This window comes from Myotis yumanensis, unplaced genomic scaffold (assembly GCF_028538775.1).
Source record: "Myotis yumanensis isolate MYYU_CA2020_CCGP unplaced genomic scaffold, mMyoYum1.0.hap1 SCAF_1, whole genome shotgun sequence".
NCBI classification, from domain to species: Eukaryota; Metazoa; Chordata; class Mammalia; order Chiroptera; family Vespertilionidae; genus Myotis; species Myotis yumanensis.
In genome coordinates, this window is record NW_027223752.1 from 18,871,369 (window position 1) to 18,883,691 (window position 12,323).

At 43.0% G+C, this 12,323-nt stretch overlaps 1 protein-coding gene across 1 annotated transcript in view; it reads left to right on the plus strand.

The window, feature by feature from the left end:
* PTPN21 (protein tyrosine phosphatase non-receptor type 21) overlaps window positions 1-12,323 on the plus strand; it is a 77,803-nt gene that overhangs the window by 4,789 nt on the left and 60,691 nt on the right. The window contains exon 2 of the mRNA XM_070415318.1: window positions 25-419. Within this exon, the coding sequence (XP_070271419.1) occupies window positions 240-419 (180 nt within the window). The 5' untranslated portion in view covers window positions 25-239. The remainder of the gene's footprint in view (window positions 1-24; window positions 420-12,323) is intronic.

Here is a 12,323-nt window from a genome sequence, read left to right on the forward strand (position 1 = left end):
TAACCAGTGTGTTCCTTTCCTCAGCCCTGGTGTGGATGCCCCCGTCGCCCGGCCTGCGGAGACTCAGTTGCGTTTTAATGGCGGCAGCAGCTGCTGGGTGAGCAGCCGGAGACTGTGCTACCCTCCCGGCAGGAGGGCAGGAGAGGAGAGGAGAGAGTGCCCTCCTCCTCGGGCACCGCCGCTGCATTGGTGGCCGTGCTTTTCCCTCTTTACCCCTCCACTCTTGAAGAGAGAAGAAGATGCCACTGCCATTCGGATTGAAACTCAAACGCACCCGGCGCTACACGGTGTCCAGCAAGAGCTGCCTGGTTGCCCGGATCCAGCTACTCAATAATGAGTTTGTGGAGTTCACGCTGTCTGTGGAGAGCACAGGTCAGGAGAGCCTGGAGGCTGTGGCCCAAAGGCTGGAGCTGCGGGAGGTAAGCCACCAACAAGCCTGCTGGCTTCTCTCCTTACTTCCCAGCCACTTGAATGGATGCTGGCTGCGCGTTCTCAAACACATGTCCCTGGCCTTGATACCTGAATTAGTCTGCAAGCCCACAGTCCCAGGAGGACGGAATAGATACAGAACAAGAGGTCTTTCCTTGGGGTTAAGAAAGAAAAGAGAATGGATAGTGCCTAAGGTTTGTTTTTTTTTTAATTTTAATATTTTTATTGATTTCAGAGAGGAAGGGAGAGGAAGAGAGAGATAGAAACATCAATGATGAGAGGGAACCATTGATTGGCTGCCTCCTGCATGTTGGACCGAGCCCGCAACCCAGGCATGTGCCTCCCCCGACCACCAACAGAATCAAACCCGGGACCCTTTAGTCCGCAGGCCGACACTCTATCCTCTGAGCCAAACTGGCCAGGGCTACAGTGCCTGAGTTTTTTAAAATGTTTATATGTTCCCCCATATGTCATTAAAAATCAAATATGAATGCATTTTGGATGATCAAGTTTCTTTTTTCTAATATAATCCCAAATGGGGGTCATCCTGATCTATACGTGTACTGACTTCATTCATTCAGCATTCATTGTTTTCCCTGGGCCAGGCCAAGATTATTGCTTGAGTTTGAATTCTGGTTGTTTGGGCAAGCTCTGTGACCTCTCTGGGCTCCAGTTTCCTCATCTGAACCATGGGGATAGCAAGGGTTATCCTCAGAGGGGTTGTGTGATTTGCTGTGCTAGTAAAGCCAAGCTCTAATCACTAGTCTGCTATGGTAACCATAGGGAGGTTAGCCCTGGAAAAACCCCTCATCTAGTCAATAGGAAATTGTAGAGTCCTCAAGTATCCACCCAGTGGTTTCAATTAAATGCTATGTAAGGCCTTTGATGAAAAGGGCTCTAATTAAACCTAGGATCCTTCCACCCTTTGGCCACCGGGTTCTAGGGTAAGAGAAAGATGGAGAAACTGGTTATTCCACATAAATGTCAATCTTCCTAACTGGAAATCCCACTGATGTTGTAGTTCATAAATAGTCAGCAATAGATAAACTGTGCCCGTGGTGACCAACCATCCAATCATTTGATGATTCAGTATTAAAGACTTAAATGCCAAGCACATATGTATTAGGAGCTTACCCTAGTGTTGATACCAGTAGGAGACAGTCCTGGTCCATGCTATGATAGGGGAATTGGAGGGTGCTATAGACAATAGGGTTCGGCAGTAAAGGGAGAGTTTCCCAGGGCAAGGGATGTCTGAACTGGCACCTGAAGAATGGGGCAGGGTGGTCCTACCAGGGGTTGGGAAAGACTATTCCAACAAAGGAACTGGACAGGGCCAAAGACAGGAAGCAGGAGATCTGCCTGGAACCTGAAGAGGGGAGAGGAGAGTGTGGAGAGGCAGGGGCCCTATAACACAGGTTTCTGTTAAAGGGTTTGGGCTTATCCTGAAAGTCATAGGGAAGTTAGTGAAGGATTTTTAAACGGGTATGGGATGATTGTTTTTTTCGAAGAGAAGGCCCTCTGGGGAATCAGAGAGGAGTAGTTGTGGTATAGATGGTGGTCCGTTGGATTTGGATAGGATGGATACAGTGGGTGGAATCTGGAGATATTCAGGACCCGCTCCGGAGTGTTGGGGAAGGTCTAGCCAGGGGTCCAGGTTGATACTTAGGTTTCCAGTAAGTGGTGGGAGCTCTGAGAGAAGAAATGTAAAAGGAAGAGTAGGTTTGAGGGGGAAAGGAGAGGTGCGGTGAGCGCAGATCTGAAAGTATTGACATTGAGATGCCAGTGGAGATGTTGAGCAGGCAGAGGCAATTGTGGGTCTGGGGCTCAGGTGGGAATCCAGGCTGGAGAGAAGAGATTTTGGAATAACCAGCTGAGATCAGTTAATTAATCAAAGCTGTGAGAAGGTGGGAGGCTGTCCAGAAGGGAACAAGATGTAGCAGACCCGCAGGGTTGAATAGGGGCGGGGAGCCTTGGAGGGAAGTGGAGATGGAGCAGTCCTAGGAGGAGAGAGTAAACCAGAAGAGTTGGCCTCAGTGACCACTCCTGTTTACTTGCATTTATTCCATCATTTTTGCTTCCTTCACCCATTTTTCCTTTTTTCCCCCTATTTTGGTTCCTTTTTTCTGTAATTCTTCCTCATGCACCAGATCTGCCTACAACCACCACAGAGTCAACGTCTTGAGAAACTGGTTAATTTATTTTTGTGCCCAGAGTACCAGGCATGGAATGTACTCAGTAAATACAGGTTGAACTGAACCCATAGTCCTTGCCTTCATTCTGTTAGCCAAGAAGTGCAGGGAGCTTGCTTCCCTTGTTTAAGGTGATCAGACCCAGGAAGAAGCAACTTCATACAGCTGTGGGAATTTAATGATTTTTTTTTTTAACAGAAGGGTGTAGAATGCTTTGAGAGGGTACAGATGTGATTCCCTAGAAAATGTCTTGCCCCTGCACAGGCCGTCCCACCATTCCCAACATTTCATGGCAGTCATGGTCAGGAACTTAGTTTATAAGGCAATTTTTTTCCTTACAAAGTTTCAGAAGCTTTGCGCTGTAGCATGTAAACAGATGGCTCAAGCCCCAGGCCTAATCATACTGAATGACTGCTCAGAAATAACCTGATTCAGCAACACCTGTTCTGAGTTTGTGTCCATACATCATTTATAAGATTCATACCAAGTGTTATTGGTATGTTGTTGTCTTGCACTATTCTCCCATCAAGCAAACTCAGAATCATCATAGTATATAGATTTGGCTGATAAACTTCACTACTGCCCACATTTAAATTGGGGGAGGAAAAAGTCTTTCCTTTTCTTGTCTAATTGTGTACCATTTCACTATTATGACACTTACAAGGGCTCCACAATAATACTGTTATAACGCTGTATCCAGGGGCTTCAACTATATTGGTGATATTTTATTTCTTAAACTGGATGTGTGGGTATATGATGTTTGCTTTTTGGTCCTTTTTTTTTTTTTTTTTTGTCTGAGGTATTTTACAATACATTAAGAACCTAATAATAAAGGTTAATATATTCAACTTAGTTGACTTAGGGTTGTTAACTGTTTTCTAAATTCACCGTATTTGAACTATGGAAAGTGACTTTTAAAAAGGGGAAAACAATTATCCTCATAGGAAAATATTGCTGTTTATTATAGCAACAGCCTCTCAGAGCTGTTGAAATTCTCCGCATATCACTCTGAGTTTCACAACACTTTCCAGAGAAGCTGTGAAAGGCTTTATAGAATTTAAGGGGAATTAGGACATCTCTCCAGTATTGAAACTGTAAGTTATAGAGGTTTGATGGGGGGTGTCATCTGGGCACAGCGTCTCCCATGGGAATCGGCACATTCTAGAGCAGCCGTGGGCAAACTACGGCCCGTTTGAAATGAATAAAACGAAAAAAAAAAAAGACCGTACCCTTTTATGTAATGATGTTTACTTTGAATTTATATTAGTTCACACAAACACTCCATCCATGCTTTTGTTCCGGCCCTCCGGTCCAGTTTAAGAACCCATTGTGGCCCTCGAGTCAAAAAGTTTGCCCATTTCTTCCCTCTTGTCCTCACTTAGCCACTAGGATTAAAAATAAAAAAGTTTTAAGGAAATTTTGGATTAAGATTTATATGTTTTCTTTAGTGTGTGTCTTTCTCAAGAATTCTTTAAAAATCTTGTTTGATAATCACATTTTTATCATGCTGTCATGGGTTTTAATTAGACCCATTGCAATCTCTTATTTACAGGAGCCTTCCTTGGTCTTAAAGTCCTTATTCAGCTAGGATTTACATGTGGTTGGAGTTTTTAAGTTTTAAATTTCTAAGCAAAGTTATAAAACCGTGAAAGCCTTTTGAAGACAACTTTTGCATAATTTTTGCTATGATTTCTATGTGTTAGTTTTAGAACTTAAATCTTAGACGGCATTTTCTTTCAACTATTTCTGAGTTTTGTGTGTGTATTTCCTCATTGTTGTCTACTTATATGGTATATATACATAACTACAATTTTGAGGTTGAGAGGAATACTCAATCACTCCTAAAATAATCTCCAAAATATTTTGTTGAATAAGGGGGAAAGTCTAGCAACATTTAGAAGTTCTTACTATGGCCTCTCATTTTAAAATTATAATGATAGGCTTTGATATTTGGTTACTGTGTTGTGGTTTATCACAGGTCTTCAGAAAATGTTTTTTTTTTTTTTCAATTGTATTTGAAGTGCATCACACATAAGACAGGTTTTTTCTCTTTAGAACATAAGCTTCATCAGAGTAGGACTGTTGTCACCACTGCCTGGTATGGTGCCTTGTGCCTTACAGTACATGGTTGCTGAATAAATGTCTCCTTATTTTTAAACTAAGAGTCTTTTTTTGAATTTAGATTGATAAGCATGGACCGCAATTCAGTGTAGTCAGCCTTTATTCACTGCATGATTTTATTTCCTGGAGAAAGTTGAACATTTACTACAAAGTTTTGAATACAACTTGAAAAACACCTTTTTCTTTAGCCTTTTATTTTTCACTTTGGGGATTTTTTTTGGAAACACTTAGAAAATGATCTAGTTTGAACAACCCCCTAAGATAAGATTGCTGTATCAAGGGAGTGTCCACTTGGCTGAACTTTGAACAAATGCGTCTCACAGTGTTTTCTGGCCGACGGGAACATTTTTGGCTAAGGGATCTGTTGGAAGGGAGAGGAATCAAGCATATAATGCAAGCCATTACTCTCAAGTGCAACTTTAGAAAGTGCTCTTGGCCTCCAGAGTGTTTTATTTTAAATTAGTGTCTCAGGTATTCCAAATATCCACTGACCTTACGGTGACTGTTACCTGAGTAGACCTCAAGAATTTCAAGCGCATTTCCTTCTGTACTAGCTGTTTTCATTTGGACTCTAAAAATAGCTGAAATATGTGTAAGGTAAAAGTGTAATTACCTGCAAATTTTTTAACCTTTTGGGCTGGTAGTTATTAAATCAGCTATGTATGTTATGAAACCTATAAGACTGACAAATACTAGTAGGCATGGATCAGTAAATATTTTTAGTTAGATCTATTGAAATATCTGAAACAAATATAAATCTTAAGTTGACCTCTTCCCTTAGATCAGGGGTGGGGAACATCCAGTCCGTGAGCCGTATAAGGCCTTGAGAAATCATTTGGTGTGGCCCTGCCAAGGCAGTAGGGGTGAGTTAATTAAATATTTGACCAAATATAGCAGGCTAATTTTTCAGTTGGTAATTTGGTATGGCCCACGGATGATATTATAAATATCCAAGTGGCCCTTGGCAGGAAAAAAGGTTCCGCACCCACCCCTATCAGATAAAGAACACTTTCCAAAGTCCAAAGCTGATTATAAGTGAGCAAGGATTTTTTTTTCTGATTTTTAGATTATCTGTTACTTTTTTCATTGGGTCTAGATAATTAAGAATCGGCCATATAAATATGTATGGAATTATACATACAGATATGGAGATAGTATGCACTTTAGAATAAATAATATATTATCACAAGTTAATACAGAATTAATTTGGAAATGTGTTTACTTAAAGAAATGGAGTATTATTCAACCTTCACCTCATTACTTTTTAAAAAATTCACCTCATTTCTAGTAAATGTAAAGGCTAACAATCTGAGATGTTATTCTCTTACTAGAGGCCCAGTACATGAAAATTCATGCACTGGAGGGCGGGTCCTTCAGCCCGGCCTGCCCCCTCTCATAGTCCAGGAGCCCTCAGGGGTGGGAGGCGATCAGGGGAAGGCAACGCCCATCACACCTCTGCTGCTGCCACTGCCGGCAGCACAAGCCTCGGTCGGCCCTGGTTACCTGAGCATTGGTTGGCCCTGGGCGTCTGGGCAGCTGCCATCTGAGGCTTGCCTGCACCTCGGGCTGGCCCTGGGGTGCTGAGGGGACTGGGAGACTCTGGAGGCAGGCATGCGGAGCAGCCAGGCCCACCTGAGGGCAGGCCCGGCCTTGCCGTGCACCTGCCGCCCCGGCGGGGCTGAGTGGACTGGGCGCCACCATCTTGTGGCTGTGGGCATCGCCATCTTTGAGGGCGGGGCAGTCAATTAGCATATTCCCTACTTATTGGCTGTGGGCACTGCCATCTTTGCGACGGCATGAGGGTCAATGAGCATATTCCCACTTTATTAGATAGGATTATGGAGAGAATTAGAGATGTCCTTGAGTCTCTCTCACCAACCATCTGCCAGGATAGTGTAGTCCCATGATCACATGGAATTAAGTGTGGTTTTACTCCTGTGGGGAGGTTTATAAGTTGAGTTACAAAATGTCAGATGTGCCCTGACCAGTTTGGCTCAGTGGATAGAGCATCGGCCTGTGGACTGAAGGGTCCCGGGTTCGATTCCAGTCAAGGGTAAGTACCGTGGTTGTGGGCACATCCCCAGTAGGGGGCGTGCAGGAGGCAGCTGATCGATGTTTCTCTCTCATCGATGTTTCTAACTCCCTATCCCTCTCCCTTCCTCTCTGTAAAAAAAAAATCAATAATAATAAAAAAAAAATGTCAGATGTAGGGAACTGATGGCGTTTGGGGGGCTCTAAGTTCTGTCATTGTCTTTTGTGTATCAGATTTCATTCCTTACAATAGTAAAAGCTTTAACAGCTTTCTGCTGTCCTCCTTCTGGGTGGATGAACATTATTATGCTGGAAGCTTAACATGCCTTATCTGGTTTAATCCTCACAATGAGTTAGGCCTTATCTTTTCTATTTTAAAATGAAGAAAATGAAGCCCTGAAAAACTGGGTAACTTGTTCCACTAATCTGGGTGGTCATATAGCTAATGAGCAAAAGAACCAGAATTTGAGTTTATACCTGTCGGACTTCTGCTTGAACTTCATTAAAGGTAGAGGGGTCATGGACCCCTTAGAGAATGTGATGAAAATGCAGAACTTTGCACACAGTTTCAGGTGGTTCCTGGATGCCCCCTCCCTCAGTCCATCTGTGAGCTCAGACTGGAGGCCTAGAAGCCTCTTGGATGAGGCAGTTTTCCCCTTCTCATGGTTTAACAGATTCTTCCCTAATCTTTCTCCAGAGTGAAGGTGTTGATAGGATGGAATCTTTGTGAGCAATTCAAGACCTTCATAATTTTAAGACAATAACTTGCCTCTGAAGTATACTCCTCACCCTCTTCTCCCACAAATGCCCTTTTTGTTTGTTTGTGTTGTTTTTTAAAAATATATTCTTATTGATTTCAGAGAGGAAGGGAGAGAGCGAGAAAGAGAGAGAGAGAAACATCAATGATGAGAGAGAATCATTGCTGGGCTGCCTCCCGCATGCCCCACACTGGGGATTGAGCCTGCAACCCTGGCATGTGCCCTGACCGGGAATCGAATCACGACCTCCTGGTTCGTAGGTCGATGCTCAACCGCTTAGCTATGCTGGCCAGGCCCAAATGCTCTTTTTGAATGGCCTTCATATTCAGATCTCAGGAAAGGCCATTTGGGTTATTCCTTTCCTCCCTGGGACAACTTACTATTAATGAAAAAACAAAACAAAACTCCTTTCAAGGCGGGAAGGGAGGAGGCTGTGAGTGGGATTCCTTCATTGCAGTTCTGGCGGTAGATCCGTGTTTGTCTTCCCCACCAGATAGCACCTTTGTGCCCACCAAGTAGTCAAGCAGTAGGTGTGTGATAATTCTTCAGTGAATGAATGGATGACTCATGCTTCCCTTATGCATTAACCAAATTCCAGGCCAGTTGTTGAGACTTACGCTTCATTCTTCTTGTCAGATACACACCTACCTTAACATGACACTTTCTTTCCTATGAACAAGGCTATCACTGCCTTCACAGTATGCTGGCATCTAGTTTTTTTGCCGGGGGAGGGGGGGCGGCAAAATTATGCTCCAAGACTGAGTTTGTCTTTGTCAGCAATTTATTTAACACAGGTTCACTGAGGGAATTTCACAGGCTGGTAGCATGTGGGATGATGCCTCTTAATAAGTCGATAAAGAAATACCAGTACTGTAGCCCGCCTGGCATGGCTCAGTGGTTGAGCATCGACCTGTGAACCAGGAGGTCATGGTTTGATTCTGGGTCATTACATATACTTGGGTTTTGGCCTCGACCCCCAGTGTGGAGTGTGCAGGAGGCAGCCAATCAATGATTCTCTCTCATCATTGATGTTTCTATCTTTCTCTCCCTCTCCCTTCCTCTCTAAAATCAATAAAAAAAATATTAAAAAAAAAATAGTATAACGTACTCCAAAGCAGTGATAGAGTAATTACACGATTGTTCAAGGCAAGGGGAGATGAAAGGAATACAGTTTGAGTTTAGTTGAGGTGTACCTTTTACAAGTTGGCACTCAGCTTGGCCCACTGAGAGCTGATGCCCAGTTGCCAGCACAACAGTAAAAATTTCTTGTTGCTAGAGCACGTTGCTGGGGAACGAAGACGTGGGGTTGACAGGCATGATGTTCTTCTTCGAGAGGCCCCTGCACAGCTTTTGCCACTGCTGGTAGGGGGCACCTTTGCCAGGGCAGGAGTTAATACCCCCAAAGGTCTTTGGAGAGCTATTTAGATCAGCAAAGGGTAGCCTTGCCCAGACCCAACATTCTCAAATAGCCCTCACAAAGTCTTGGTATTTATCATCTAAATGTCTCCTCCAATAGTTGTTTCTTCATATATTCTTATCGATAAGCCCCAGTGGAATCCCTCAGCAGCTGAGCTACCGGGTGCTTATCAACCACACGGTGAGATAATGGCATTCTCACAGCTCACCTCACTTTTTTTTTTTTTAATTTTTTACATTGACTTGAGAGAGAGAGAGAGAGAGAGAGAGAGAGAGTGTGTGTGTGTGTGTGTGAGAGAGAGAGAGAGAGAGAGAGAGAGAGAGAGAGAGAAACATTGATTTGTTGCTCCACTTATTTTTACATTTATTGGTTGGTTCTTGTATGTGCCCTGACCGGGGATTGAACCCACAACCCATGGCCAGGGCACCTCACTCTTATATCAAAACAACTTTACTTATAAAAACAACTTCATTCTTCCATCAAAACAACTTCACTCTTAAAAACAACTTCAGCTTTTGTCAGAAGCAAGTGGATTTGAAATCATATCAAACTGATACAGAACAGCTGGTTTAGCAAATATATTCCCATTTGATTTTCTAAGCAGTTTGTTCATAAGTAAATGCCACTTAGATTTAGCATTTAATAAACTGGTGGGATATCTAGAGCCAATTTAAAAATTTTAAGGTTTAGCTTAAGATGCTGATTTCACTAGAAGAAACTATTCATGTCACAAATTTTATATGTGAGTAGTAGCAGCATGTAGTAGGAATAACTTTTCTATGGAGGGTTTGTGGTACTTTCTGTAAGCTCGCTAAAAGGCGTGCAGTATTTAGATTTATGAATAGGACTCAGTAATTGTGCTATTTTGAACAAGCTTAAACTGAGGAGGGTAAGAAAATATACATGTAACTTCGTGCTTGGTGGCAGCAACTCATTTCATTCGTGAATATAAAACAACTTGTCTCTGCTCAGTCCTGTTATAATAATTTAGATGGACCAGACTTTGGCTTGACAAATTACTTTTTTTAAAAAAAATATATTTTATTGATTTTTTTACAGAGAGGAAGGGAGAGGGATAGAGAGTTAGAAACATCCATGAGAGAGAAACATCAATCAGCTGCCTCCTGCACAGCCCTTACTGGGGATGTGCCCGCAACCAAGGTACATAGCCTTGACCGGAATCGAACCTGGGACTCTTCAGTCCACAGGCCGACGCTCTAGCCACTGAGCCAAACTGGTCAGGGCTTGACAAATTACTTTTAATGTCAAGTGAATTTTCAGCAGATTGAATTCAACTGATTGACAAAGCGGGGTTTTGTAGGCAACAAGGTAGAGTTTGGGTGCCAGGTGAACTTAGATTCAAATCCCTGCACTACCTGTGTGACCAAGGAAACCATGGATTTTGTTTCTTTCATATGTGATATGGTTACATGTGGTAGTAAGAATGATCGCTAATTATTGGGTACTGACCATATGCCAAGTGCTGAAATAGATGCTTGGCTAGATGTTTAATTTAACCCTGCCTGTGATTGACTCCCTTCCTCCTTCCTCCATGTCAGCGATGGAGTGGACCCAAGGGGCAGTGTCCAGACCAAAGGGAGGTTCTGACGCAAGGCACTTGTTAACTGTCAACTCTGTTTTTGTGTGTGTGCAAAGTTATTTTTCTTTAGCTATTTCCATTTTCTACTACATCATGTACATTTGTTCTTTAGTTAGAATAATTTACTGAGAAAAAATGGATTGAAGAAAAGTGACTTGGTGTTATTAAAAATTTTTTATTACATTTATTGGGGTAAAATCCTATATAATAAAAGAGTAAAATACAAATCAACCAAATAGCAGAACCAACCGGTCACTATGACACACACTGACCACCAGGGGGCAGACACTCAACGCAGGAGCTGCCACTAGCCCGCAGGCCCCGATCACCTGTTTGGGGCCTGCTGGCCAACCTCTCGGTCCCTTACCTCAGCCAGGAGGCTCTGATCGCCCAATGGCAAACGGGGAACTAGGGGTGGGCGGTGGCAGATGCAGGCGGCACCAGGCCAATGCCCCGCCCTGCCATTCGCCCCACACACAGAGGGCGACTGGCTTGGGGGGACGGGGCTGGTGAGCAGGCAAGAACGGCCAACCTGTTGGTCTCTTTCCCTGGCTGGCAGGCTCTGATCACCCAATGGCAAATGGGGAACTGAGGGTGGGTGGTGGCAGGGGGCAGGGCCAGCTGCCGGCAGCCAGGGAAGATGGCTCTTATCGCAGGCCAGGCCTAGGGACGTACCCGTGCACGAATTTCATGCACCAGGCCTCTAGTTGGTTAATAACATTATATAAATTTCAGGTGTACAACTTTATAATACAACATCTGTGTACCACCTGAAGTCTAGTCTCCTTCCGAGGTGTTATTATTGTTAGCCAATTAAATCAGTTACACCACTGAGAATTAAGATGTTCACTGTAACATCCTCTCTCTTTGTCCCAGAGTTTGATATGAATTATTAGAGAATAATTCTACTCGCCCATATTTTGCACTTACACATAATATTTAGACAAGCGCATATTTGACTTGTCTGTATTTTTATTACTGGCTCCTAATTTGAAGTCAAATTTATGTTTGAATGGTTACTTAATGAAAAGAACATTTATAGATTCTATATTACAGCACGATAACAGGAAGAAATGAAGCCTGTTTTATATCTAATATTATATATTATTATACGTATAACATTTGTTGTCCACTACTAGAACATAGACTTTACTGTACACTACTGCGCCCCCTCTGCCTGGCTGTGCGAGGAGTCAGTGACAGCCCCCAACTAGGATTCAGTTCTCCAGCTCCAGGTTTGGCATTTTTCCTCAACAACACACTACTTTCCCTTCGAGCCATTGCCATTTTCCTTAAAAAAACAACAACCAACAATCCAAGTGTTGGTGTTTTCTAATAATTTATTTTAAAAGGAAAAGTTACCAATGACAAAACCCTGTTAATGAAGGAAGTATTTAGGTGTAGAATTTCCTATATGAAAGAAGATGGAATATGAAGTTTTATACTAGTTAAGGGGATTTGAAGACTATGAGAATGAGAGCTAATATTCCTTGAGTATGTATCGTGTATGAGACCCTCTTCCAAGTGCTTTAAATGTTTTCACTTATTTTGATCCTCAAGAATCCTGTGAGGCACTATGATATTCTTCTCTATTTTACAGATGGGTAGACTGAGACTCAGAGGTGTTAAGTCACTTGCTCATGGTTTACATGGCAGGAATCACAACTGGAGGAGTAGTTCTGGCTCCCTGATGGGCATCTTTCTTCCCGACATGTAGCCTTGGGCAAGTGACAGGTGTTCTGACAGCCATGGAGCTGGTGCCTTAAGGACAGCCTGCT